This window comes from Acanthopagrus latus, chromosome 21 (genome assembly GCF_904848185.1).
Source record: "Acanthopagrus latus isolate v.2019 chromosome 21, fAcaLat1.1, whole genome shotgun sequence".
Taxonomy (NCBI): domain Eukaryota; kingdom Metazoa; phylum Chordata; class Actinopteri; order Spariformes; family Sparidae; genus Acanthopagrus; species Acanthopagrus latus.
In genome coordinates this window covers 5,971,103-5,996,092 of record NC_051059.1, presented here as the reverse complement: position 1 = coordinate 5,996,092, position 24,990 = coordinate 5,971,103, and the positions used below count along the sequence as shown (strand labels likewise).

At 44.1% G+C, this 24,990-nt stretch overlaps 1 protein-coding gene across 3 annotated transcripts in view; it reads left to right on the top strand.

The window, feature by feature from the left end:
- The window catches only part of LOC119011667, a 170,893-nt gene extending 159,664 nt beyond the window's left edge, over window positions 1-11,229 (top strand). For all 3 annotated transcript variants that reach the window (XM_037084983.1, XM_037084984.1, XM_037084985.1), the window contains exons 12-14: window positions 1,832-2,039; window positions 3,523-4,003; window positions 5,289-11,229. In XM_037084983.1, the coding sequence (XP_036940878.1) occupies window positions 1,832-2,039; window positions 3,523-4,003; window positions 5,289-6,281 (1,682 nt within the window). In that variant the 3' untranslated portion in view covers window positions 6,282-11,229. The remainder of the gene's footprint in view (window positions 1-1,831; window positions 2,040-3,522; window positions 4,004-5,288) is intronic.
- The last annotated feature ends 13,761 nt before the right edge of the window (window positions 11,230-24,990 follow it).

Here is a 24,990-nt window from a genome sequence, read left to right as displayed (position 1 = left end):
CTCAAGCATATCAAAAGTACAAGTAAATCTAAATCTACTGCGGGTCAACTAATGGATCAGATATTCCAACACTTTTCTGATGATCAAAATCTTTTTTTTTGCTGTTGTTGTTTGTTTGTTTAATATTAAAGATAAAGTAGATAAAATATGTTGGATTTAAAGCAGCATCTAGTTTGTAAAGTAAATGGTAACAAAAATGATCTAATAATGGAGTGGAAGTATAAAGTAGCATAAAATGAAAACAGTAAATGAAAGGATCTCAAAATTGTACACCCACACTTACAAATACATTAAGGTTACAGCAGTGTTTCAGTCCTTTTCCTGAGCGTGTTGGGGACTATTGGGATTTTGGATTAATGCACCATTAGAACCATGGCATGGCACCCCAGGCACGGCAGATCTGTCAAGGTTTGGATATCTTCACATGCCAAAAAAAGGTTGCATGAAAAATTCAGTAAAAAAACAAAACAAAATCATGATTAGGACCAGTAAGGAACAAGAGACTGAAACAGTGTGTTTATTTGAGTTAGAGCTTACCATCTACAGTTGTAATCAGCATTTATTTCCAATAATTAACTATTTTGTGATGTTACAGATTACTTTGGAGCTGTAGCTTTCAAACTACTTGTGTTAAAGGCACGCCAAAGAGCAAGCCGAAACTCTCAAGTCGCACCAGTTTTCATATCCATGCAAAGCAGCCAAAACAAAGCTTGTATTTGATCCCTCTGTGTATCTTCATTTTTTGATCCCTGGAAGGTTTTTCAAAGATTTTTGTAGGGTATAGAATTTGTCTCTGTATTGGGAAATAAATGTGCACAAAGTACGGGTATAGTAAGTTATAGTCGTATGTATTACTTGTTGTATAACTGTATATTTTAATAATAATCTGTGGTTGGAGCTGGAACATCCATCCAGTGTGAAATTTGATTCAACTATATCCCAAGCTGATGATAGTAGCTCTGTTTCTTTATCTAAAACCTCTTATAGGGTTCTTGTTTAAAAATGAAACATGAAATTGTTGGCTGGTGATGGAGTTTTAAATCAATTCATGAACTAACCCCTAGTTAGCCACAAGTGAGGAGCTTCTTTTGTTATCTTCTGTGTTGAATCAAAGAACCATTGTTTTAAAAGTTGCTGCGAGTTCTGACTTTTTTTTTTTTCTGTTTTTTTTTCTGACTTTTTTTTTTTTTTTTGATTGTCCTTAGGTAGATTTTCCCGTCCACATCACGTTTCAGGGAATTTTCGACCCACGAAGACCTAATAATTTTATACAAGTATTCCCTTTGTCAACTACAAGCAAGTTCAGTATTTCTCCACTTTATACATGACAAACATATTGAGTTTCACAAAAATTCCTGTCAAAGAGTGCATGACTGTGGCAGACCAAATCCATCTTTGCGGGTGGACTTTATCACAGGTAGCCTTGTTGGACAACTGTTGAACAGCCGCCATGGCTTGATTCTCCGTCGACAGCCCGGGGTTAAATGTGGCCCTCTGCTTTGGGAATATGGAATTAGAATGAAGAAGTCATGGGAGAGTGAGGCGTCCATTTGCCTGGCTGGAGTTCAAAGTCAATTACACAGTGGAGGCATGCAACCTGCTGATATGATACAGCAGCTCTCTAACCTAAGGCTTCCTCAGCGATTGTTTTGTCTCCGTGTGCCTCACCTCTTTGTCTGCCTCAAACTCTCTCCCTGTGCTCCCTCTTCCTCCTTCCCTTTATTTCCCCTGTGACTTCTGCCCCCTTCTCCCTTGCTCATCATTCTTTTTTCTTCCAATTTCTCTCCTTCGCCTCAATATCTTCTGCTCCCCCGCCGCCCTGCCTCCGCAGCGGTGAGTGCCCTGTCATTGTCGCTGCGCCGTCAGAAGCGTGACTCCCTGTCGCCGCTGGAGGAGGACGACGTGCGCGAGAACATCATAACGTATGATGATGAGGGCGGGGGCGAGGCCGACACTGCCGCCTTCGACATCGCCGCCCTCCAGAGTGCACCACACAGCTCGCGCTCACGTGGCTATCGCACACTGGACAGCAGGAATGTGTAAGCAGACTGGGGGAGTGTGTGTGTGTGTGGGGGGGGGTCTGTTTAAATGTGGGATATATCTATATATATATACACACACACACACACACACACACACACACACACACACACACACACACATACTTGGTTTCATGGTTTGCCTCATCATACACACTTAAAGGAAGTCAGGAAGGGGGAAAAAAAGCACAGCTCTTCAGAGTAAAAGCTTTATCTCAGCCCAGCACTGAATTGATCAGGTTCAGTAACTGATCAAGCCGTAACTCAGGTCATAAAGAGTCACCGATCAAAATGCTGAGACAGAAGGCTATCAAGCTTTGCAGTCCTCGGAGACCACTTTGTTGTGCTCGTTTTGTTAAAGCTCGTTTATGTTCCGCCACATCAGAGAGTTGTTTGCGCCCACTTTGATGTTTCTGTGAAACGTTGTTATTGCCTTTGGACTAATAATTAGCTGAGATGAATTCGCGCGAGCCATATGGGGAGGCCATAAACAAGTACAAAGGCTGCTTTTAGTTAATCGAAAATTGCTTCTCGCAATTTACCTTAGGTGGACACAACAACATGGAAAAAAACAAAAAAAAACAAAAAACCTCTTAAATCTAATGCAATCCGTTGCAATATCCCTGCAATAAACGCTACCTTTGTGAAGTGTCGAGTGTTTCCATTTTTGTAGACACTGTGTCACGGAGGAGTTCAACTTTATGGTAACTTTGTCGCTGTAGTTTGTTATATTGTTATAGGCCATCGGTAAGCTTGTGACTCTCTCGCCAAATTTACACATGGATTTCTGTTTGCTTGTCGCGGGGAATAGCAGCAGAGCTATAATGTATTCTGTGGCTCTGGAGGGAGAATTCTTAATCTTGGATTGGGCTCAGAGATGACAACACTTTCACAGAAGGCCTGCAATATAACCGCTTCTAATTTGGTCGTCACACTTGGGGCTATAGTCAGGATATCTTTGACTAAATTCTGTCGACATAAGTCCCAAAGGTTATGCAAGTGGAAACTAAATCACTCAAGCATCCCATTAATGTTAATTTGCCCACTGGGGTTATTTTTTTTCCCCAAGATGGATCATATAGAGTACAACTTTACAAATAGACAATGACTGCTTAAAAGGACCAGAGATAGGGTGCCCTCATAGGCCAGCAAGTTACCACCTCTACACATGGCTCTGTGTTCGTATGTCTCCGTTTGCATTTCTATAGCTACTTCCATGTTTTGTGGTTTTTTTCAGTTTGGAATATGCCTCGAGTATGGTGAAAAATGTGATCTCTTGGAGCAGATTGTCACAGGAAGTTAGCATAAACAAATTAGCGTCAAAAGTCAAGTGTTCGAGCTAGCTATCATTAGCGGCATGTGCTACAATGCTTGCGTAACTTTTTATTGTTAGGTGTTAAATAAAGTTTTTTTTAAAAATGGCACACAAATGACATGATTTACCAACTGATATGAACTGAAGAGTTGCCTTTTGTTTTTACAGACGTTACGCCCATCGCAGCCAAGACAAAGCTCGCACCTACAGCTGGGCTCAGAATCCAGGCGTGGAGCACAACTACACAGCGCCAGGAGGGCCGCTCTACGGTCGGCTCTGCTACAGCAGCCACACGTTACCCGTTCTCCGCCGCGCACCAGGTGGAACGTTTGAACCAGCCATGGCAGAGCTGGGATACCGCTTTCCCGGAGGACAGCCAGACCACTCCCTGGTAATCCAGAACCAAGGGGCCATGGGAGGGCCGATGGAGTCCGGGGCGGTGTACGTAGCTTCCACAGACCTCAGTAATGGAAGCCGAACGGGAAGTCGCACAGGAAGCCGCGATGGGACGGCGCCCCAGAGCACTTCGGATGGAGGAACGCCGAGGACAAGCGACAGCCAGGAGAGAGGAGGGGGGACGGGAACTGCAAGCAACTGCACAGAGGGGAGCAATGAGGACAAAATGAACCACAGTCAAGATGTGGACTGGGTAAGGATTACTGTGAGCCCGCTTTACCTCCAAACGTGCAATTTGGGATCATGGGTGCAGTTTTGAGTTCCTTTCCAAATATGCCGGCCTCCGTGATGAGCGACCAGTGACTTTCTGGCATGTATAGGAGGCAGGTATTATGGTGGATCTAACTTATTGTAGAGGAAAATAAATAGGTACATATTTTGCACTCTAAATTTGTGTAAAGTCGTGTAATTCTACTCTCTTCAAAAGGATGCGGGAGAATGCCAGGTTGTTATTTTTTACACACTGTAGCACTGTAGTTGTCTTTAACAACCACGTTAAGCAGTTTCATAGAACTACTAATGTTCTAGGTAATGACGTCCTTCAGTCTACTATGTGCAAAGGATGTGGATGGATGGATGCATGGTTGGATGGATGGATAATTAGGTGGAATGGACAGACAGATGGACTGGCAGACAGATGTGATGGACAGATTGATGGACGGACAGATGGATGGATGGATGGATGGATGAAAGTAAGGACAGACAAATAGATGGACAGATGGACGGATGGATGGAACAGATGGAAACCTGTTGCAGAAAGCAGAAAAAGTGATAAATGTTACATTGAATGATGAAATGAAATTGAACAAACGACCTGATTAATGATAGATGGCTGCATCGGAGAAAGCATTAAATATGACTGAAAGACTTGATTATTCAATTAGATGAGCGAAAAAGTAAGAAAGTAATTAAGGAATTATAAAATAATTATTGAGTTTGCTTTCAGCCTCATGTACTATACGATTACAGTAATTGCATCACCATATTTTTGTTCTGTGGAAATGTCCAGACAATGCTGAGGGAAGATGATGATTCCGACATATCAGCACATTTATGTCCTGCTGTTCATTATCTTTTCCTATGTTTTGTTTTATTTATTAGGCCATTGCAAGACTCTCTGGCCCTTTCTTTATTTAATTTTCAAATATTTTATCTCTCGATCACTTCCCGCTCCATCTCCCGCTCACAGTGCAGTGTTAGCTCATTTTAGTGTTCAATTAATATCTATGGCTTCTTCCAACTCTGCTTTTCTTCCACTCTGTTCCGCTCAATGTCTGTCTCTCCTTCGTCTCAATCACTTTTTATCATCACCATCTCCTGCTTTCCCTCCATTTTGGGCACTATGTTATCACACTCCCCCCATCTCCCTGCTTTTATTAAATGATCCTTCATCCCATTTTTTTGTGTAACCAAACCAGTACCACACCCTTCCCCAGCCCCGAACTGAAACCACTCGTGCTCGCCTACGTTCCCTCCAGGTGCAGTCGGAGACATTACCCAGAGAGCATAACCTCGTCATGACCCGATCGGGCTCCTTGATGGGTCCGGGTAACGGCGCAGGAGGCTGGGTGTGCGACTCGGCTACCCTCCCCATGGCAGGACGCAGATCCTCCCACGCCGGCTTGTCCCCAAAACGCACAAGCACTGGCCAGGCCGAATCTGACTCCGGCGCAGGAGGAGGAGGAGGTGGTGGAGGTGGGAATGGAATGGGGAGCACCTCCACAGATGGACAACAGCAACCTGCCAGTGGACGCAACTACGCCACAGTCCTGCAGGGGGAGATGTCTGGACAGAGGGACTACCCCGGCAGCTTGGGGAGAGGAGGACTAGAGATGGGGAGCAACTTTGTGGTTGCGAGGCCAGACAGGGAAGGCGGAGGGATATCATCCGTCTACCCAGAGGCAGCTGGTTTTATTGGGGACTGGCGTGATCGGGTGGGTCTGGGGGGGTATGTTTTGGGTCGAAGGGATATTACCCCCCAGCTTTTTCCCTTCCCGGGGCAGCCTCGGGGAGCAGCGTATGGCGGAGTGATGGGCTTTGGGGCCGGTTGGGTTCCAGGAATGGAGGCTGGCAGGGGAGCGCCGGGGCCTGGGGGTCCCTCCTTGGCATTGAGGGTGGGTGAGTTCCTACGTCTACGCCTCGCCCAGGTCACTTTTGACCCATCTCAGCCGCCGTACGACTCTGTGCAGGTGTACGGTCTGGAGGGCACAGGGTCCCGGGCCGGATCCCTCAGCTCGCTGGAGAGCGAAGGCGAGAAGGATGCAGACAAGGAGGAGTGGGGTACAGGCCTGGAAGAGTGGGGTCCCCAGTTCCAGAAATTAGCCCAGCTATATAAAGACAGGGAGAAAGAGAGGGAAGAGAAGGATACATTTGAAGAGGGTGCCAAGAAGGAGAAGGAAAGGAGCGAGGAGCCCGAGAGGAAAGAGAAAAAAGAGGGAGGGGAGCAGGCTGGAGAAGAGGGGAAAGACTGAGGGAGGATAGAAATGAAACAAATAGGGGCAACGGGGGTAAGAGAGGAACGGAGGGAATAGGAGGATGATGAAAAGGCAACCACAGCTAGAATAATGTGAAGAGAAGTTAAAGGAGAGAAAGATGAAGAGGCAAAGTAATAAAAAGAGACAGAGAAAAATGAGCCTAGGGAGGATGGAGAATGCGAGGGCAGGGGAGGGAGTGATTGATGTAATTTAAAGCAATAAGTGTTGAAACGCTGATATGGTTGAGCACAGATACTGAGACAATGCAGAGGCTGCTTCTGCTCGGGGCAGCACCGATTTGTTAAACGCTTTGGACAAAGAAAAACAACCCAAACATCCAAGACTCGATTTAATTCAACTCTCACGTATGGAATGAGCAACAGCAGGAAACAAGAAGGAAGACGTTTTTTTTTCCCTGTTGTTTAGGTCTTTTTCTCGTCGCGCGTCGGCCCGCTCTCTGTGTCTGCACGTGTGTTTGTGTGTGTGTCGGGGGGGGGGGAGATTGATGTGCGAGGGAATGGTGTGCCCAGGCGCACTTGTTTGCGTGACTGTATACGTGTGCATATGTGACAGAGATGGAGCAAGAGTAGCAGAGAGAAGATACCAAGAGACAATTTAACGATGAAACTGGTGACTGATGATACAAAGCCGCCACATTAGTTTTTCGGGACAAAGTGCAAAGAGTAAACATTTAACACAGAAACTTAAAAAACTGGGAGAACACACGGGGGGGATACAACATATATTCGAAAACACAGCGGAGAGTACAGGGGATAGATGTATAGAGAGAGAAACGGTCAGGGGATGTGAGACGGTTGTACAGAATCTGTAACTTTTTACTCCATCTTCAGTGGCAGAAAAAGTGAATTATTCAGCTCACTACTTCATTCCAAATGAAAGTGATGAATCATTTAAATCATGCAAAAGATTCTCCCTCCTCTCAGCCCACAAGGAAAACAGACATTGTGAAAAATTAAAATGATTTAAGGATGTGATCCTCCACGCCCCCCCCACCCCCCCACGCAGCTTTTTGTAGTTGAGTGTTGGTATGTTTACAGAGACTCACACACAGACACACTCACACACACACACACACACACAAAAGAACTGATGAGCACCATAAGGCTTTGATTGTATTACAGTAAATTATAAAAGCGAAACCATCCACAAGTATTCCATCGACTACATGGAGCGGCGATGACTCCATTATTGATCTCTTAAATGTTTTTATCGAAGAAGCCTCCTATTTTTTACACGCCGCCCCCCCGCCCCCCGTAGTCCCACTCGACACATCTTGTGGACAATGTATGCATGATTTTTGGAAACAAAAAAATAGGCAATCAATCCCACTTTGAGCACTCGTACTGCCCAAATGAAAATTTCCGTAGATCTGTAATGAAATTATCGGAGAACAACACCGCAGAGACTCCCACGACAGGCTTTTTTGTTCTCGTAAAAGGTCAGGATGCAAATGAGCTGCAGTTTTCAGCTGGAATGCACTTTTATACTGTGTGATGTTCAATAATAGATAATGAATAATGTCAAAGATTACAGTTGTTTTATAAGATGTCGATTAAAGAAAAAAGATACAATGTCTGACTGTATGTAAAAACATTTCACATGTAAATACCACTGAATATTATTGCTAAAAGAGAGTCTTTAAAATGAAAAATGAGTTTAAAAAAAATAAATAAATAAAACAGAACCTACATGTCCAAATGGAGCACTGTTGGGACTATCTGTATGTACTGTAGATTAGAAATGGATGAAGTGAGTGAGCTGGATTGAGCAGCTTCCTCGACTGAAAACAACACCATGTATTCAACATCTGTGTAGTAAGTGAACAGGTTTCGGGTTTGTTTTGTGGTCGCTCTCATCGTCTGAGATGGACAAGCAGAGGAGTCGACTCTACGTGTGGCCTCTGGCAGAAGTTTTGCTGCACAAAATTATTATTAGTTAGAGGAAGCCTCAGAACTTGTCTGTCCCAGCGAGGAACCAATTTGATGAAAATCCAGTGGAGTGAGGAGAAATTCCCCTAATAGGCATACAATAAAAATTCAGCGTTTTTCCCTACGATGTGGATTATTATTCTGCAAATGCAGAGTAGTACACTAAAATGGAATTTGTTATATATTTCAAGGACAGCTCTGTCATTAGTGTTGCACTGCCCGAGAGATACGAAACAAAGTTTTATAATTACTTATCTCTGGAAATATATTAAACTGTCCCGGTCCTGGGAAGTGACTGTTCATCAAATGCAACTGAGCAATGCAACTCAACAACCATATTAATATTGCATTGTGCTGTACCCTGACCGCTGAATGCATTTTAAAGAGAAAGTCCACCAGTTTTACACGTTAAAGCGTGTTTACAGGTCGTGAGGAGCGCTACTGCATGTGAAAAAAATAGTGTGAAGCCTGTTGTGGCTCCAGAGGAATCTGCATGTAATCTGATAGATTGCCTCCAGTGATGTCATTCAGCTGGTATGTTGCATTGTGGGTAATGTAAGCACCAGGTTTGAAAAGGAAGAGGAACAAGTGAAATAAAAAAGGCAACGTCTCTGCTTGTCTTGCACCAATTTTGATCATTTGTTGAGTGCAGTGCTAGACGAGCAGACTACCTAAAGCTAGAGCCTACAATACCCACAATGCAATTAATGAACTGAGTGACATCACTGGAGGCAAATTATCAATTACATGCAGCTTCCTCCTGAGTCACAAAAGGCTTTACATTACTGTTTTCACACATGCAGTTGCACTCACCAAGACCTGTAAACACCCTTGAGTGTGTAAATTGGTGGAATTACCCGTTAATTCAAGCAAATTCTCAATTTTTTGGGGTTGAACTGTTGAAGTTCCTGACAAACTGAATTCTTACAGTCCAGAGGGGAATTTTGCCACATGCCCGAACCTGAATGTGGATGTCTTTGGTGTGCCGTCACAGAAATGTCACCGTTGATCACTGGTTCACTGTAAAGCCACCCACATATGTCAAGCTGCCAGCTTCGCTAGTGTCCACTGGTTTGATCCACCATAATCTTGTTGTCAAGGTCCGCTACTGTCGACAGTTACTTAAGCAATCAGGAAGTCAGGCTTTCACGCTGACCGAAATGAAACCCACACACCTCTGTACCCTTCACCTGAGCCACAGACTTGTCCATACAGTGCCACTGTGCAGACTGGATGGTATCAGGACCAATGTACAAACCTTGCACAATAACCGGAGAAGAGTGGGGTGGGCGCAGAACCTCACGGGGAATCTGAGTCACGATTCATTTGGACTGTTTCACAATACCTCAACGTCCTAAAGCTACCTAAACCTCCCATCAGCTGTGTACCAATCAGAGTGAAAGTGACAACGCATATGGGCTATCAGACACTTCACAAACATATGCTGGGTGCCAACCTTTAAGGATAATTCTGGTTAGATAAAACTTGGGTCTTAGCTTCATATTTTTTCTCTAAGTGTTATAATCTGTACTCTGGTAGTTAATTGGTTTGATCTGAGACTGAAAATCACTGCTTAGCAAGAAACACCATCGTAAAGGCCAAACAGGGACCAAATGTGAACTTTTACAAAACCTGTCTGTGTAGAAATTCTAAGCTCCAGTTCCAGTTTCAAATTTGATCTGTTGTCCTTGCCATAGTTTCCCATGCACACAGTGTTCCCTCGGTACTGAGGGATTAAGAGGCGGATGGCGATTAGACAGGTGTAAATGCATCTGAGATGGACTGCGATCCTGTTGTTTCACATTCTAGACAGACGTTGGAAAAGTGTTATTGTATCCGCCTCAAGACACAGAGGTAATTTTTACTCCGCTGTAAGTACAGTGACTTCTCCGGGGTCCTTCCTGTGACAATGATATTAAACTGACATAGCTGTTGTTCTCTGTGTCACATTGAATGTACTGTAAGGAACTTTTGGATATGACTGGTTATTAAACAGTCTTCAGTTTAATGCTTTGCCTCTGTATGACTTACATAAGGTAATGAGACCATTAGCAGAACGATTGGCTATTTCTGTCTGATTATTAAAGTCAATATTAACTGTCACAGGGTCGGATTTCAACTTACCCGGTTGGATAAGTCATAAAATGAAAACTGTGTTTCATGGTGGAGTGTGGTGAGGATGAATTGAGGGAAAGTCATGTTACGGTTATTACAGTAATCTTACATGGCCATGAATGGATAAATTACTACATCTCTATACGTTTTGTAAACAGCTGTCTCAAAAAGGTAAAAACGGTTTTAAATGTGCTGCATCTTTCTTTCACCAGTTTTCAAAACAAATGCACTATAGTGTTGTAACCGAACTCGAAGCGCAAGATGTTCTTCTCGCATCACCGCCCTCTGAGTTGGAGTAGGACCGACCTGTAGCCTGGCAAACACAATCCAAAGGCCAGACTACATTTCTACGCCTGCAAACCACAGATATGTTGAATCTCTACATTTCTTTTTGTTGCAACTTTATGTTTCTCAAGTTTCAGTTTGATGTTTTACTTTGAGTCACAAAATCCACTTGGTTAGGGTTAGGATATCATTTTTTCCAACATTTTGACTCAGAACACCTGTTTTTGGTTGCCTCAGATACGACTGTATATATCCCAACATCCTGTCAAAATAATTTTTTTGTCGGCACAATATGGCTGTGGTTTCTCGCTTTAAGATGCTGAAACACAATCTCGAAGTGCAGGCACTGTCTTGGAAGCTTTCCTGGACATAACTCCGAAACCATCCCTACCGCGTCCTCATATGACAATCAGGTCATGAACATGTACTCTGGACATGATATGCTCATATGAATTGTAGACATGCCAATTTAGTTATAGTAGGTTAGGTTAGGTCAGGTTAGGTTAATTAGGTTAGTTTAGGTTAGGTTAGTTTAGGTTAGGTTAGGTTAGGTTAGGTTAGGTTAGGTCAGGTTAGGTTAGTTAGGTTAGTTTAGGTTAGTTTAGTTTAGGTTAGGTTAGGTTAGGTTAGTTAGGTTAGTTTAGGTTAGGTTAGGTTAGTTTAGGTTAGGTTAGGTTTGGTTAGTTAGGTTAGGTGAGGTTTGTTTAGGTTAGGTTAGGTCAAGAAATTAAACAGAGTTGAGTCTTTTTTTTTTTTTTTTTTCAGCTACATCACAGAAAATCAAAAGAGCAGAAACAGTGGTATTTGTTATGGTGTAGTGCTGAGGATGAATTGAGGAGTCTAACAACCTGAGAAAGGAAGCTGCTCTGTGGGCTGGTGGTATGGCAGCGGATACTCCTGTATCTCTTGCCAGACTGCAGCAGGGTGAACAGACCGTGGCTGTGGTTGCTGTTGTCTTTTAAGTGTCCGTCAGGCTCTGCGCAGCACGTAGGCATGTGAATGTATCAGTGGTTTGCAGAAACAATGTTCGCCAGCATTTACCCTACGGACAAGGCTGGGAAAACAATCTTCGTCTTATCTTGATATGAGACACTTGAAATGACAAGTGTAAACTGAGCCTTGGGGTGCGTTCCCTTTAGCGCTTAACACAAGAACGAGCTAGATAAACCGCAGATTTTCTCTCTTTTTTTTTTTCTTTGCAATGAGATTTGACCCTTAGGTTGCCAGTGTATGCTTGTTCACAGCAATCAGTCGTGTGTGTGCAATGTTGTCATAATTGACAGAAACTACAAGACCCAGGCTGTAATAACGCAGAATTATCCTTCAGTCTTCATCCTATTTGAGTGAAATGTCAAACAATTTCGAATGTACGGAACACACTGCTGATGATTACAGCACCTGAAATGACTGCCAGAGAACTTGGGGCAGATTTCGTTATGAGGGAAAAGGAGCACCAATGTGTTGCTCTGCCAAAGCATCATCTGGGCAATGTTTTCTCTAGCTATTCATGTGGAATGTGCCAACTTTCTGACTCTCTCAACACACTGGAAAAACTCCCCTCATTTTCACAACACTGTTACCAATTCTGGGACCGCCATCGCTAAACGCAATTAGCGCAGTATACCAATAAGTGACCTTTCGCGCCGTTCCCACGATATAGTTTGTTCCGCGGTTTTGATGGGCTCCAGGTGCTTCGTCTCCGCTGATTGGTCTAAATCAGAGTTCTGCTCTGGCTGATTGGTCAAAATCAAAGTGATGATTCTCCTGATTTGTCTTATTTCACAGCTCTGGAGTGCCACGCCGAGTAAACCACTCGACGGAGCTGATTATCCCACCTCCTGAGCCCGGCAAATTGGTTCAATCAAAAGCCTGATTAGATGAATCAGTTGTTTTAAATAGAATAAAAGCCCGCAGCCTCGGCAGCACTCCACAGCTCTTTTTACACTTTTAAAGCCAGCTTAGATGCGCCAACCCTCGGTGACGGACCAAAAGCAGTCCTGTCAGGCCATTTGTCAAGTGCTCAGAAGAAGAAAAAAAAAGCCCAAATGCTGAAGATGGTGAAGTCACACTCTCAACCACCTAGATCTGATGATATGTAGCTCCAGGGTGCAGGACGAAGGTCGCAAGCTCTGTCCTCGCAACCCCCAAACAGTCAGACCCCATCGGTTCTGTGCCCCCCCACACCCCCGCCGCCTTCATCGCTCCTGCACGATGTTGATACAATTCCACAAATACGTGCTGAACAAAGTGTATTTATTTCTGTTGTACCTTTTTCTTTTTGTAAATTTGAATAAAAAAGGAACTATTTCAAAGAGATGAGTCAGACCCGCTCTGTGCTCCTTCCTAGTCTGCCGAGTTTCTGGATAATCAGACTTCTGCGGCAGGCGTGTGCCTCCTATTTGTGTGTGTGTGTGTGTGTGTGTGTGTGTGTGTGTGTGTGTGTGTGTGTGTGTGTGTGTGTGCATGCGAGAGGAGAGACAGCGGGAGAGAGAGGAATTGAGAGATGTGCTGTGCAGCGCATACAAATGTGAGCGCACCTTGTGAGCATGTATCTTGTTGTGAGTAGGTGGGTGTGCCTTGTCAAATTGGCCCCTTGAAATTTCCGAGCCACAGACAGTGTGAGTGTGCCTTTGTGTGTGTGTGTGTGTGTGTGTGCGCGCGTGTCTGTGTGTGTCTGTGTGTGTGCAGGATGAAGGAACACCTTGTCTGGTCTGATCTAACCCGATGGGGCTGTGTGAGGTCAGTAATAGAGGACAGACGGAAAGTTCTGCCGAGCAATCACGCTTTCAGACGGAGGGGGAGAGTTCTCGGTTTGTTCCCCGGCACACAGAGAGAAAAAAAGAAAAAAGAAAGGGGACATTTTGAACTCCGGAGCAGTGGCAATGACAGCAGACCTGACAGCTGCGACCAAATAATACAAGGCCCCCGTACCAGCCCTCGCAGCGCTCCTGCATCCCCGCGCCCTTCGTCCCCGGCTGGATGATAGATCGGGGAGATGTGCGCCGTCGCTGTGTGACTGAATAGCTGGTTAAAAAGATTTATTACAATAATCAAATATGAAGGAGGGGGATTATTTCTACATGATGGTTTAGAGAATGATCGCGTTAGCTGGGTCTCCGCTTGATTACAATGATAATACCCGCCTCAAGTCAGGAGAGGGAGCGAAACAGAGGGAGAGGGACGGGATAGAGAGAAACCATATTAGCAGTTAATATGCGAGTCTGTTGCGTTACATAAAAGTGTATTTGTGATTGGGTTGGAGCTGATTCTGCAGAGCGCTGGAGAGAAGAGGGGGGAGGAAAAAAAAAAAAAAACAACCCTCGCCCATGTCTTGTGTGTGAGTGTGTGTGTGTGTGTGTGTGTGTGTGCGCCTTCCCGTAATTATGAGATTCATGGGGCTGACTTGCCCCCTGCGGAGGCGACATCCTGCATCTAAAGAAGATGTGAAGTCAGTTGGAGGCAAAACAGCTTTGACTCACCCCACTCCACCCCACCCCACCCCTCGGCCTCCACCACCGCCGAGCTGATAAAACAACTTGTAGCCAACACAACACTCTTATCGATTTACGACCCCTATATGTACGTTTATCAGTCTCGGGGCCCCCCGAGCATCAACACCGCAATGCAGCATTCTAGGTGAGATGCACTGTCATGGCGCTGTCAATAATTACAGCATGCATAATTGATCATAGTATAATGGCAGCGCCGGAGATAAAATGGGCTCTGTTAAAGGCGTACGCATGGGAACAACTGACTATACACTGAACCGGAGAGCTCCAGTGCAGGCTCGGTGTGCTGCAGGATTGCATCACAGGACACACGAGTTGGTGCCTGTGTGCGTGTGTGTGTGTGTGTTTGAATTCAAGTACATGGAGATTCCTCATTCTGTTTGAACCTTCCTGACACACAGAAATCCCTCTGGCTATTCAGCACAGTGTGAGTGCTCTAGCGTGCGTGTGTGTGTGTGTGTGTGTGTGTGCGCGTGCATCTTTGCATCTCAAGTACATATAGGCTTTAAAGGCAGCCTCCAAACACGAGGAAAGTGCAAGAGTGTGAGGTGAATTTCAACATCCCCAGCCTGGAGCTGGAGGCCAGGTGCAGCTTCCTGCCTACACCCGGAGTTAAACGTCTCACCGCCCCCTAAAGTAAAGTTCCAGCTCCACCCGTCCCCTCCGCGCTCTCCACCGTTGGCCTCCTCCGCCTCTCCTTCTTCCCCTCTCCTCCTCCCTTCGTCGCTCTCTCTCGCTCGCGCGTTTCGCTCGGGACGCTTCTCGGGAGTTCACTGGCTCATTTGAAGTGGAAAATTAAATCTTCATTAACAATCTTAATTAGAGTTCGATCTCCTCGTAGCAAGCCGACAGGGAATCCATAGTGTAGCGGGGGGGGACTCTGGAGCTGGGGTTGGTTTCGCCAAGGTGGGGGGAGGATTAGAAGAGGGTAATTAGTGAATGGGAACTTCAGGGTAAATTACACAATAGGTATTTACACTTGCAGAGGCAGGGGAGGGGGGGGATGGATGGATGAGGTGGATAATTAAAGCGGCGCCGGGCGATGGAACGGCGGGCCGACATATATGAGAGGGTGCCGCCCTGCATCGCCGGCAAGTTCGGGAGATTGGTGAGAGCGGAGGGGAGGTCGAAGGGGACATTATTAGTCAGAAATCTTCGTTAGAATTGCTCCCTGTCTCGCTTTTTTGGTGACATGGTGTTACTTGAGGCGACATAATCCCTTATCATGCTCCCATAAGCAGAGAGCATTTGCCTAATACCAGACAGTAATCATTCAAAGACACTGCTAAGCATGCAGCCCCCTCCCCGCTCCACTCTCTCATCCACATTTACATACTCACGGCGAGCGAGCAGGGATCGGGTGGTAAATAAAACAATTAAGTTCCGGGGACAATTAAAATATGCATATTGCTCCGAGAAAGCGAAGCAGGAAACTGACTTTTCTTGCGGAGCCCCTTTTCATTTCCTCTACTGACTGATGTCTTTTCTTGCTGCGGCGCCATTGTAGTTAGCCGTCCTATCAGGAACTATCAGAATCCCTCTGCAGTCCCCTTTTGTTGAGGTGATGAGCTGAGGAGAGGAGATTTCTTTTTTTGCCCAAGGGAAAATAGGGGCCGGTTCAACTAGCCCAGGATATGAAAAAAAAACAACAAAAAAACCCACAAAAAGCAGGAGCAGGGCCTAAGTGAGGCTGCGTTTGCCCCGACAGAGCAGATGATGTGTTTGGCCGTCCGGCTGCTGCATGTTTGCAGAGCACACACAGACGCACGCGGCTGCTGAATGTTTCCTTTACGGTGCAGGGCAGCAGATAGTGTCTGGACCTACATTTTATTTATCTGCTCCGCGCGAGGTTTCCTGGGAGCTGAGCTGGTCGACTGCTCCAAGCAAGATGATCATATCTGTTGTTGTGGTGGCTCAGGACTCAGGAGGGAAGTCTGCAGATGTGTGTGTGTGTGTGTGTGTGTGTGTGTGTGTGTGTGTGCGTGCCTGCGTGCGTGTGTGTGTGTGTGTGTGTGTGTGTGTTGGGAAGTGACAGACTCTATTTACACAGCTGATCATTAGAGACGAGAGGAAAAAGAGAACATGATAACCAATTACAGACACACAAACACTCACACACACACACACACACACACACACACACACACACACACACACACACACTGAGGGAGAGAGAGAGAGAGAGAGAGAGAGAGAGAGAGTTAAGTACGTTCATTAGCCCTTTGTGTCAGTTTGGTTAATTGTTCAATGAAGTGAGAGGAATAATAAGTCGAGGCGGATGTTATTGCCTTTAGTGAAACGTTCATGGGGATTTATTCTCGTCAGCTGTGGCTCTTGTTGTCCTACATAGATCACAGAGAAATGTTAACAGCTGAGGGCTGCAGAAAAAGCCAGAGCCAGTGTTTGGTCAACTGCCCGCTCTCTAAACACCAACAGACACTCGAGCAGTATGTGTGTGTGTGTGTGTGTGTGTGTGTGTGTGGCCGTTCAGAATTCCCTCGTCATCTGACTGAGATTTTCTGTGGCAGCGCTAATGAAACCATATATCTGCCCATCTGAGCGCACACAGTGCCGCTTTAGCTCGAAGTTATGCAAAGCTTTATTAGTCCAAAAATAATAAGAAGATAATAAGAAGAGTCGTTGGACAAAAAAAAAAAAGAATGAGGTTTGGCTGAAAGGCGACATATTTATCTGGCTTCACCAAAAGTTTCCGTGCCCCATGAAAACTCACACTTTAATTAATCAAATGAGTTGCCATGAATAGATGATATAGTCAAGAGACGTTGTGAGCTTGGAAATAAGGATTTTTTAAAATTGAAACAATGTTTTTTTTTCTTCTTCATCCTTCAAACTTTCCTTTTCTCAGAGAATTCTCAATGTGATGCAGTTAGAGCCTTGCAGACCTTTAGCATTCTAGCCGTCTATTTGTCGAGGTAATCTGGGAAAAAATTTGACACTGTACTTCCTCAAGCACCTCCCGCGGGGCTTTGGATTTGGCTTGATGGGCACTTGTTACGTACCATACGGTCAACCTGCGCCCACAGCAGCTCAAAAGACACTTTTCACAGCAGAAATGCAGGAAAGTCATGTTAAGTAAAACATCCCAAGAAGCCATGTCAGCGAGTGAGCATGCCAGCTCAAGGAACCTAAAAACGACCTGTGGACTCCTGACTTGTGAAAGCAAGCACAGGTGTAATAAATTGCATTAACAATGGCTGCATTCCTTTCCTATTAGATGGTTTCAGGATTCTGGTAAGGAACCACAGGAACTGTGGTGCCAGCTGCACTGAAGTCTATGGGAGACGCACAGAGAAACACAACATATCAACGTTGTGTGGTTTCTGATGAAGAAACGCCTCCAGAAAATGAAAGAACACACTTCACCACAGGCTGACAATTTTTTTTATCGACATGCCATTCGTCTCAATTTCTTTTGGGAGAGACTCCTGTTTGCAGCCTAACTGGAGTCAATATTAATAACCCTGTCAATCATTTGTAAAAGGTTAATCAGCCCTTAACCTAGTCTCGGGGGCATTCCCATAGACTTCACTACAGCTGACACCACAGTCTGTCACAAAAGCAAGATTCACTGACACAATGACCCTTCCTTTTGAAGGTTCATTACCATAACCCTGGAACTGTCTAATCTAAATGGAACGCAGCCACCGTTAATGCTACTTATTACACCTGTGCTTGTACTGCTTCCACAAGTCAAGAGTCCATAGGTCTGAGATCTGGAGACTGCAGTGTCCACTCCATTATTGAAAGAGTACCAGTTGACGACGTCTGAGATTCCATTCCTTGGCAGTTTCTCACATTGAATACCCCACATTTCTCAGATTAAGAGCAGAGGTTCACACAACGGTCCACTGTGAGACTGAAATCCAGCCCGCTAATGCTGACGCTCCAGATACTCAACCAGCCTCACGAAGGCCCGTTTTATTGCTTCTTTAATCAGCACAACGGTTTTCAGCTGTGCTGACATGATTGCACGAGGGCTTTCTAATGATCAATTAGCCTGTTAACACGGCAAACTTGGATTAGCTAACAGGATGTGGCATTGAACTGCAGGAGTGATGGTTGCTGGAAATGGTCTTCTGTTCACTTATGCGTACAGACGTTTGAATTCACTTCCCACGGGCCTCCATGGTCAACACATATAACTGTAGATCATCATATGTTATGTTACCCCAGCAGCAATGTTTTGAACATACAAACATAATTAATTCTTCATAGAAAATATGTACAGTGTTTGATTTAAAACGTCACATAACATGTCAAGCTGAGTTCCGTATAATCAGTCTGCTACCTTGCTGAAAAGGACACATGTCAGAGAGATTTGGACACATAGTCCAATCGTCCTTGACATCCCATTTCATATTAAACTGCTTTTATTTTTATGTAGCTTTGGGGTTGTTTAAATAATTTCTGGCTCTTAACATCACTTGTGTATCAGCTTTTTCCAGCTCTTCACTGAAGCCGTATGAGTGAAATATTTACCAGCCCCCTGCCCCCATAGTTTTTATGCCTACAGCATTTATCAAGTGGAAATATTAGCGATGTTGCAGATGATTTTAGGCCAAGTTAGTCAAAATTTTACTTGACCTAAATGGGTTCTTTGAGATTTCAGCAAGAAGTTAAATTTATAGTAATTGGCTGCTTCTTACAAAGTATTCATGTGGTGGGACAAAGAGATGGAGGAGGCCTCAGGCGGAGGAGGATTATCAGTTGATGATCAACAAATGTAAAAATAACATTTAATAAGTAATAAATACAACTTTAAAAAATATATAAATGAGTTGTACATCAAAGCTAGTGGAGTCTTGAAGTTAAATGTTCAATATGTAAGAATTGGATACCTCTACTCCAAAAAAACATAGGAGGCAGCGTTTCACCAGAGCACCCACTAAGTGCTGCCAGCTGCCTCTATAAACTAGTTAGCTCTGTTAGCTGTGTAGTAAACAGTCTGGACTGGACGCTCAGAGGGGCTAGCCACTTAGCATGTTAACTTCAGTATATATCTCTGCAACACAATGCCTCAACCTCTTCGACATGACGTCAAAAGTCATATGTTCACAAACTACTGATATCTAATGGTTAAAAAAAGTGAAATAAACTCTACATGTTGCACCTTTCAAGCATTATTCTTAAGTAAATACTTATTGCAGTGTAATGACTGAAAGTGTAATGTAGAAAAATGACACAACCCACATGCCCTGTAGATTGGCTCCATGTAAGTTTTGCTCTTGCTATGCTATTCAGTTTGCAGGATTTTTCCTGGAAAAAAAAAAAAAAAACGAAAATGGATTTAGAGTGCAGAGTTTGCCATCGTGCAGCCAAAACAGGAGGAGGCATTGGTTAACCCGGTTGCAACTCCTGAGTGACCGTGGCTCAACTGGACTGACTGTGGAAACTCTACACTGCAGAAGAAGAACCCCGCTGATAGAGGAGGCAAAAATGGTGAAGAGGGAGAGTAATAGAAAGCTAGAATAGAATAGAATAGCTCAGTGAAATGTTTTGTCAAAGTCTGTTCCCCCTCTTACCGTGCAGACTGTTCAAAACCTGTATTTTTCTAGTAGATCAGTGAGTTGCAAAAGCTGTCCAACTATTACACTGCATACAACTAGTAACATTTTAATGTTATGCTTAATTTTCACAGCACTCGGTTCAAGGTTTCAACTTCAAACTGGGATTCTGACTCTTGTTTTTTGATTCTGACAGTAGCCAGGCTGTTAGCGGTAGCCATCTTGCTAACGCTTTACTTGTGACAGCGGCGCTAACAGTAATGCTGCTTTCCAGGCAACTCAGAGCTAGAACATTTCCGAACCCCTGCTAAAAAAGTACAATGGAACACTGCTTAAATGAAGAATTCCCAGCTGTTGACTCATCTCCTCTACCCGGAATTCGTGAAGGGGCAGTCACATCCCGTAGTGCCTTGCATTGTTCTTGTGCTGTTGGTTCTCTTCCCCTGGCACGGCGTTATCTTGCTTTAGACTCTATTGATTTCCATATAGTTTACTTGGTATTATCTTGGTTAACGTGCTATACAGTTTCCATAAAGATTCCTTTGCACGAAACTGTTTTTGCTCTGTTTGTCATCTTAAAATTTATCTTCGTTAAATAAATTTCCTTCTTATTTTGTTTACCCCTTGCCTGTGCCTCCATTTGCTTTTTATGGCCTGAGAGCCAGCCATAACATTTCCAAGTCTAAAAGTGTCGTTAATAGAATAAATAATGGCGTATGTTGCCTCGTATGTCATTTCCCTCCTCTATTTCATTTGGTGGCTGCACTGCCGAGGGGTTCAGCTCGTGTGTAAATCTTTTGTTTTTATAGTCAGCTGCGATTTATGTGAACTTTTGGCATTGCACTCCCGGAATGATTGGAAGTTGGACATGTCAGCAAGGAAATTCTGACCTCAGCATTGACTTGAACGCAGCACTACATCACAGGGAAACCCAAGTTTGGGCAAGTTGAATTAAATGTACCAGTAAAAGTGAATTATGTATGTATGTATGTATGTATATGTATGTGTACAGTACACTGTCAGGGGACGACCGATTAACTGACATGTTTTGCTGTTTAGTGTGGAAAGGTGTGGAACAGAGCACGTTTCTAACGGCACCCATCAGTGGTGTCTGAACATTTCAATCAGACGCCGCTTCGAAACACCACATTCCAGCCTAGGAAGCTCATCTGTGTGTGTGTGTGTGTGTGTGTGTGTGTGTGTGTGTGTGTGTGTGTGTGTGTGTGTGTGTGTGTGCATGCAGGAGTGGGACTACATTTCAGGCCTGCCAGGCATCACGCTGTTTCTGAAATTCATGACAATTGCAATAATGGAGCAACTCTGATCTGCTGTGCTCCAGCAAATGAGTTGAGGGGCGTCTTATTAGAGCGCCCACAGTTCCAGTGAAACTGACACCGCGGCATGTCCAGCCGCACTTGCGTAAACAGGCTCATCCTGGCTACGTGCACATTGGTTTGTCTCTGCTGCCACCTGCTGGAACGACAACCTCATTCTTCATTCAAAGGCTGTCCGGAGCCTCTCCCAGCATGCTCGGAGGGAGCACCCTTCACAGATCATCCGCTCATTACAAAGCTAACTCACTTGCACAGACTATCATTCACATTCACGCCCTCGGTCAATTAGAATTCTCCCGTCTACCTGACCCGCATGTCTTCGGAATATTGGGGGGGGGGGGTTCAAATCCCACAGAGTTCACAAAGCAAAGGCTGGACTGAGGAGCTGAACCCTTTTCGTCGTGAGATTTACACACCAGGGGTTTAAGCTCCAGAACACCTCAACTAACTGATGTAAAGAATTTTCAATTTGGTTTGAAAAGCTTGTTGAAATGAGTCATTGCATAAATCAAATATGAGGGAAGGGATTAGAGCTGCATGAGGTCTTAGAGAATAGACGTGCTCATCTGCGCTTCATTAATGTCATATATATGTAATGATGTTTGCTTATTCCGCAGCATGAGGAATACAATGCGTCTCTGCCGTTACAGCATCTATGTAAGCTGACACTGATGAACTTACAGTCGCGTACAGTTCAGCTCATGTTGCGCATGTCAATCCAGTGAGAAATCCTGATGTTGGGACGGATGTCAGGAGGGTGAGGAGCTGTAATCCTGCTTTGGCAATGTAAAACTGCCCTCAAAGTATTTCAGTTCGTGTATGACGCCTGCATGACAGCTCTAATGAGATTATGGGAGTTTTATTGGCTTTCTGTGAAGTCTGACGACGAGCAGCCTGTGTGGCCCAAAAGACAGCCGTGAAATGTCATGTTTATTTTTAAAAAACCCCAAAGTATACGTGACTATAGCATCATTTACATGAGTATTCAGTGCTTGGAGATCATTTCTCCTATGAGGGGATCTCTTAGCGAGACAGCTGAGGACAGCATTTTCCGCCATGCATCTGAAAAACAAGTTATATAAGGGATTGGATCATTAGATATATGACTCACTACATGTAGCCACTACTTGCATTCGTATATTTAGATTAATCCCCTGTCTTTTCCTGACATTTACTTTACTTTAGCCCCCCCCCCCCTTCTTCTGACCTTATTTATTCAAACTTTTATTTAACATTCAGGGAGTCAATAGACCCTTTTCCCCAGCTGACATTTTGACTTGCCGGAGCAGGAAAAGCGCAGGTAGAATTTACAACATTAACAGTGGCCGCGTTCCATGTAGGTGATCTAGTTTCATGGCTCTGGTATTACGGGTGTGCTCACTCACAGACGTGGCTGACTGGGACACTAAAATGGTAACTCCACCAGTTGTACACATTGAAGTGTGTTTACAGCTCTTGGGGAGCACTACTGCACGTGTGAAGAAAGCAGTATAAAGCCTTTTGTGGCTCCAGAGGAAGCTGTAAGTAATCTGATAAACTGCCCCAGTGTGGCAACAAGTTTTAAAAAAAACAGTCCACTGGTATTGCACCCCTATAACAGTGTTGGACTCATTATGGAAAGTCTGAAAACCCAATAATGCAAATAGATACAGTAGAACCAGAAGTGCAACAAAAGGCTTTATACTGCTGTTTTTTCACATATGCAATATTACTCCTCAAGACCTCTGAATGCACTTTAATGCGCACAATTCGTGGAGTTACTCTTTGAGATAGGATTAGTGGTCAACGGTTGTCAATATGTTAATAGAATGGAGCCATCGTTAACGTTATTAGTCACATCTGAGCTTTTCCTGCTTTGACAAAATGTCAAAGCAAATGATCCTCTGAGGGAGACCCCTCATTTTTAATTTTGCCGAGCTGGAACAAAGACATCGAGCAAACAATCAAAAGCAAGCCAATTAAAACGGAACTACAAACACATAAAAACAACATACAGCTGAATTTGTCATAGGCCGAAAGTGGACGGTTATTTGAGTAAAGACCTGAAGTGTTGAAGCGAAAGAAAATTCAGTTCTAAGGTCATTTCGCGTGAGCTTCCGAGAGTCTGCAGCACTAGCAGTAAAAGGAGTCTGTCCAAGATCAGACCTGGCACGAGGCACCTGAAGAACCAGCCAGTCACTGGAGCGAGTTAAAAGTGGTCCTTGATTCTAATGGATCAAAGATGTTAATATTTAAAACTTTTCTGTAGAAAGTTTTGCAGTTAAAAAAAAAAAAAAAAAAAAAGTCCTTTCCCTTTACATAAGCTTGAGTGGTGCATTTGGTGAAGGTGACAAAGCACGGCAATGATCAGAGAGCATTGCTATGACAGCAAGTGCTGCCTTTGCATGAACATATGCCTCATTCATCATGTACGGTTGTGTACAGTGTAGTGACTGTGTGTTCTGGCTCAGTGAGACCCTGTTTGACCTTCTATGAGCAAACTGTTCACAAACTCCAGTAACAGAAATGCAGGTCAATTTCAATGTGAAGCATAAATTAAAATCTATTGTGTTCTGCAAGTGATTTGAAGTGTTGTGTTGTCCCCTCTTGTTAGCAAAAAAATAAAAATCATCCTCCATGTTTACCTGTCATCCCCTATCTTCTGCCCCTAGATACCTCCCTCCATGGCTTCGACCATTGGCTCTGAAATATCAGCAGCCTGACCGTGCTGTGTGCCGATAAACGCTGTCCGTGGTGCTGAAGTAGCACACATAGCTCCCTTTTCTTTCTCTCAGTCTTACATTTCTGTTAGTGCTGTCTTGGATCTATAATATAATTTATAATCATATACCATGTCTACCAACAAGGATTATATAGCATCAAAGTTGTTCTATTTGAGATGTCTAGAAGGTTCAACATAGAGAGGATGAGGGTCGTGTTAGATGGATGATTGCTGTCATGTAGAAGAATGAACAGGGTGTCAGTCGCCTGGGGGTGAGTGGAGTCATGGTGTGGCTGCAGCATCGAGGAGAGGGTGATCGCACAGATGATTGAACTAAGGAGGGTAAAGTGGTCACAATGGTGAGGTCTTGTTCCCGAACCGTTATAACTTAACTTTAATTATCAATGACTGATGACAATATTGAGTGTGCTGAGTAAAAGCCCCAGCTTTTTGTTCTGTTCGAGGTAGAAACACCAAATTGAGTTCATGACATCTTTCTTTCTGCATGTAAAGTGCGTTAGTTGAAAAAGTTAAAAAATGAACCAAACAGAAGACAATGTAAAGAAATGGCTGTTCTGAACTTATGAGGTGTCTGAGATTTCTTATGAAGTTAGCTTGCTAACCAGCTAACCCAAGTCCATCTGGGTCCAATAGAAGCAGTGTAGACACTAAAACTCCCTTGGCCCTGAAGTTCCCAGTCTGGATTGCTAACTACACGGCTAAATGAGCTAACTTGCTACTGGCAGACGCAGTAAGCGGTTACTCTGGTGATATTCTGCTCCCTATTTGTTTTGCGAATATTTGACAGGTGGTCTACCTTCAATGGTCGACAAAGTTGCCTTTCCCTGAACGATGCAACAGTTCTGAAACTGAAACTGGCACCAAGAATTTCATATATACAAAGCCATTTGTGTATCATAACATTTGGTCATCAGTCATTTTGGTTTTCTCACAATTTTTTTCATGTTTTTTGTATTAAAGACTAAAAAAAAAACAATGTTATGACACACTGGTCATTCCTTTACCGGTTTGGCTGAGACAGAGACACCATTCACCCTCATTCGTGATGTTGTTTTAATGGGATAAAAGTTGGTGTCTTATTAACACTTTGTTTTTGGTAGTGGACTGTCAAGCTGATCAAACGATGTATGAGTTAAGATGATGAAGGTTCTCAGTCATCCAGATCATGGTAAATCTGAGTATTGTATTGTATTGCAGCCAGCTGGACAATGATGTAATCATCTTGGGCGGAGAAGACAGATGTTTGGAAGTGGAGTGAAAGAATCCA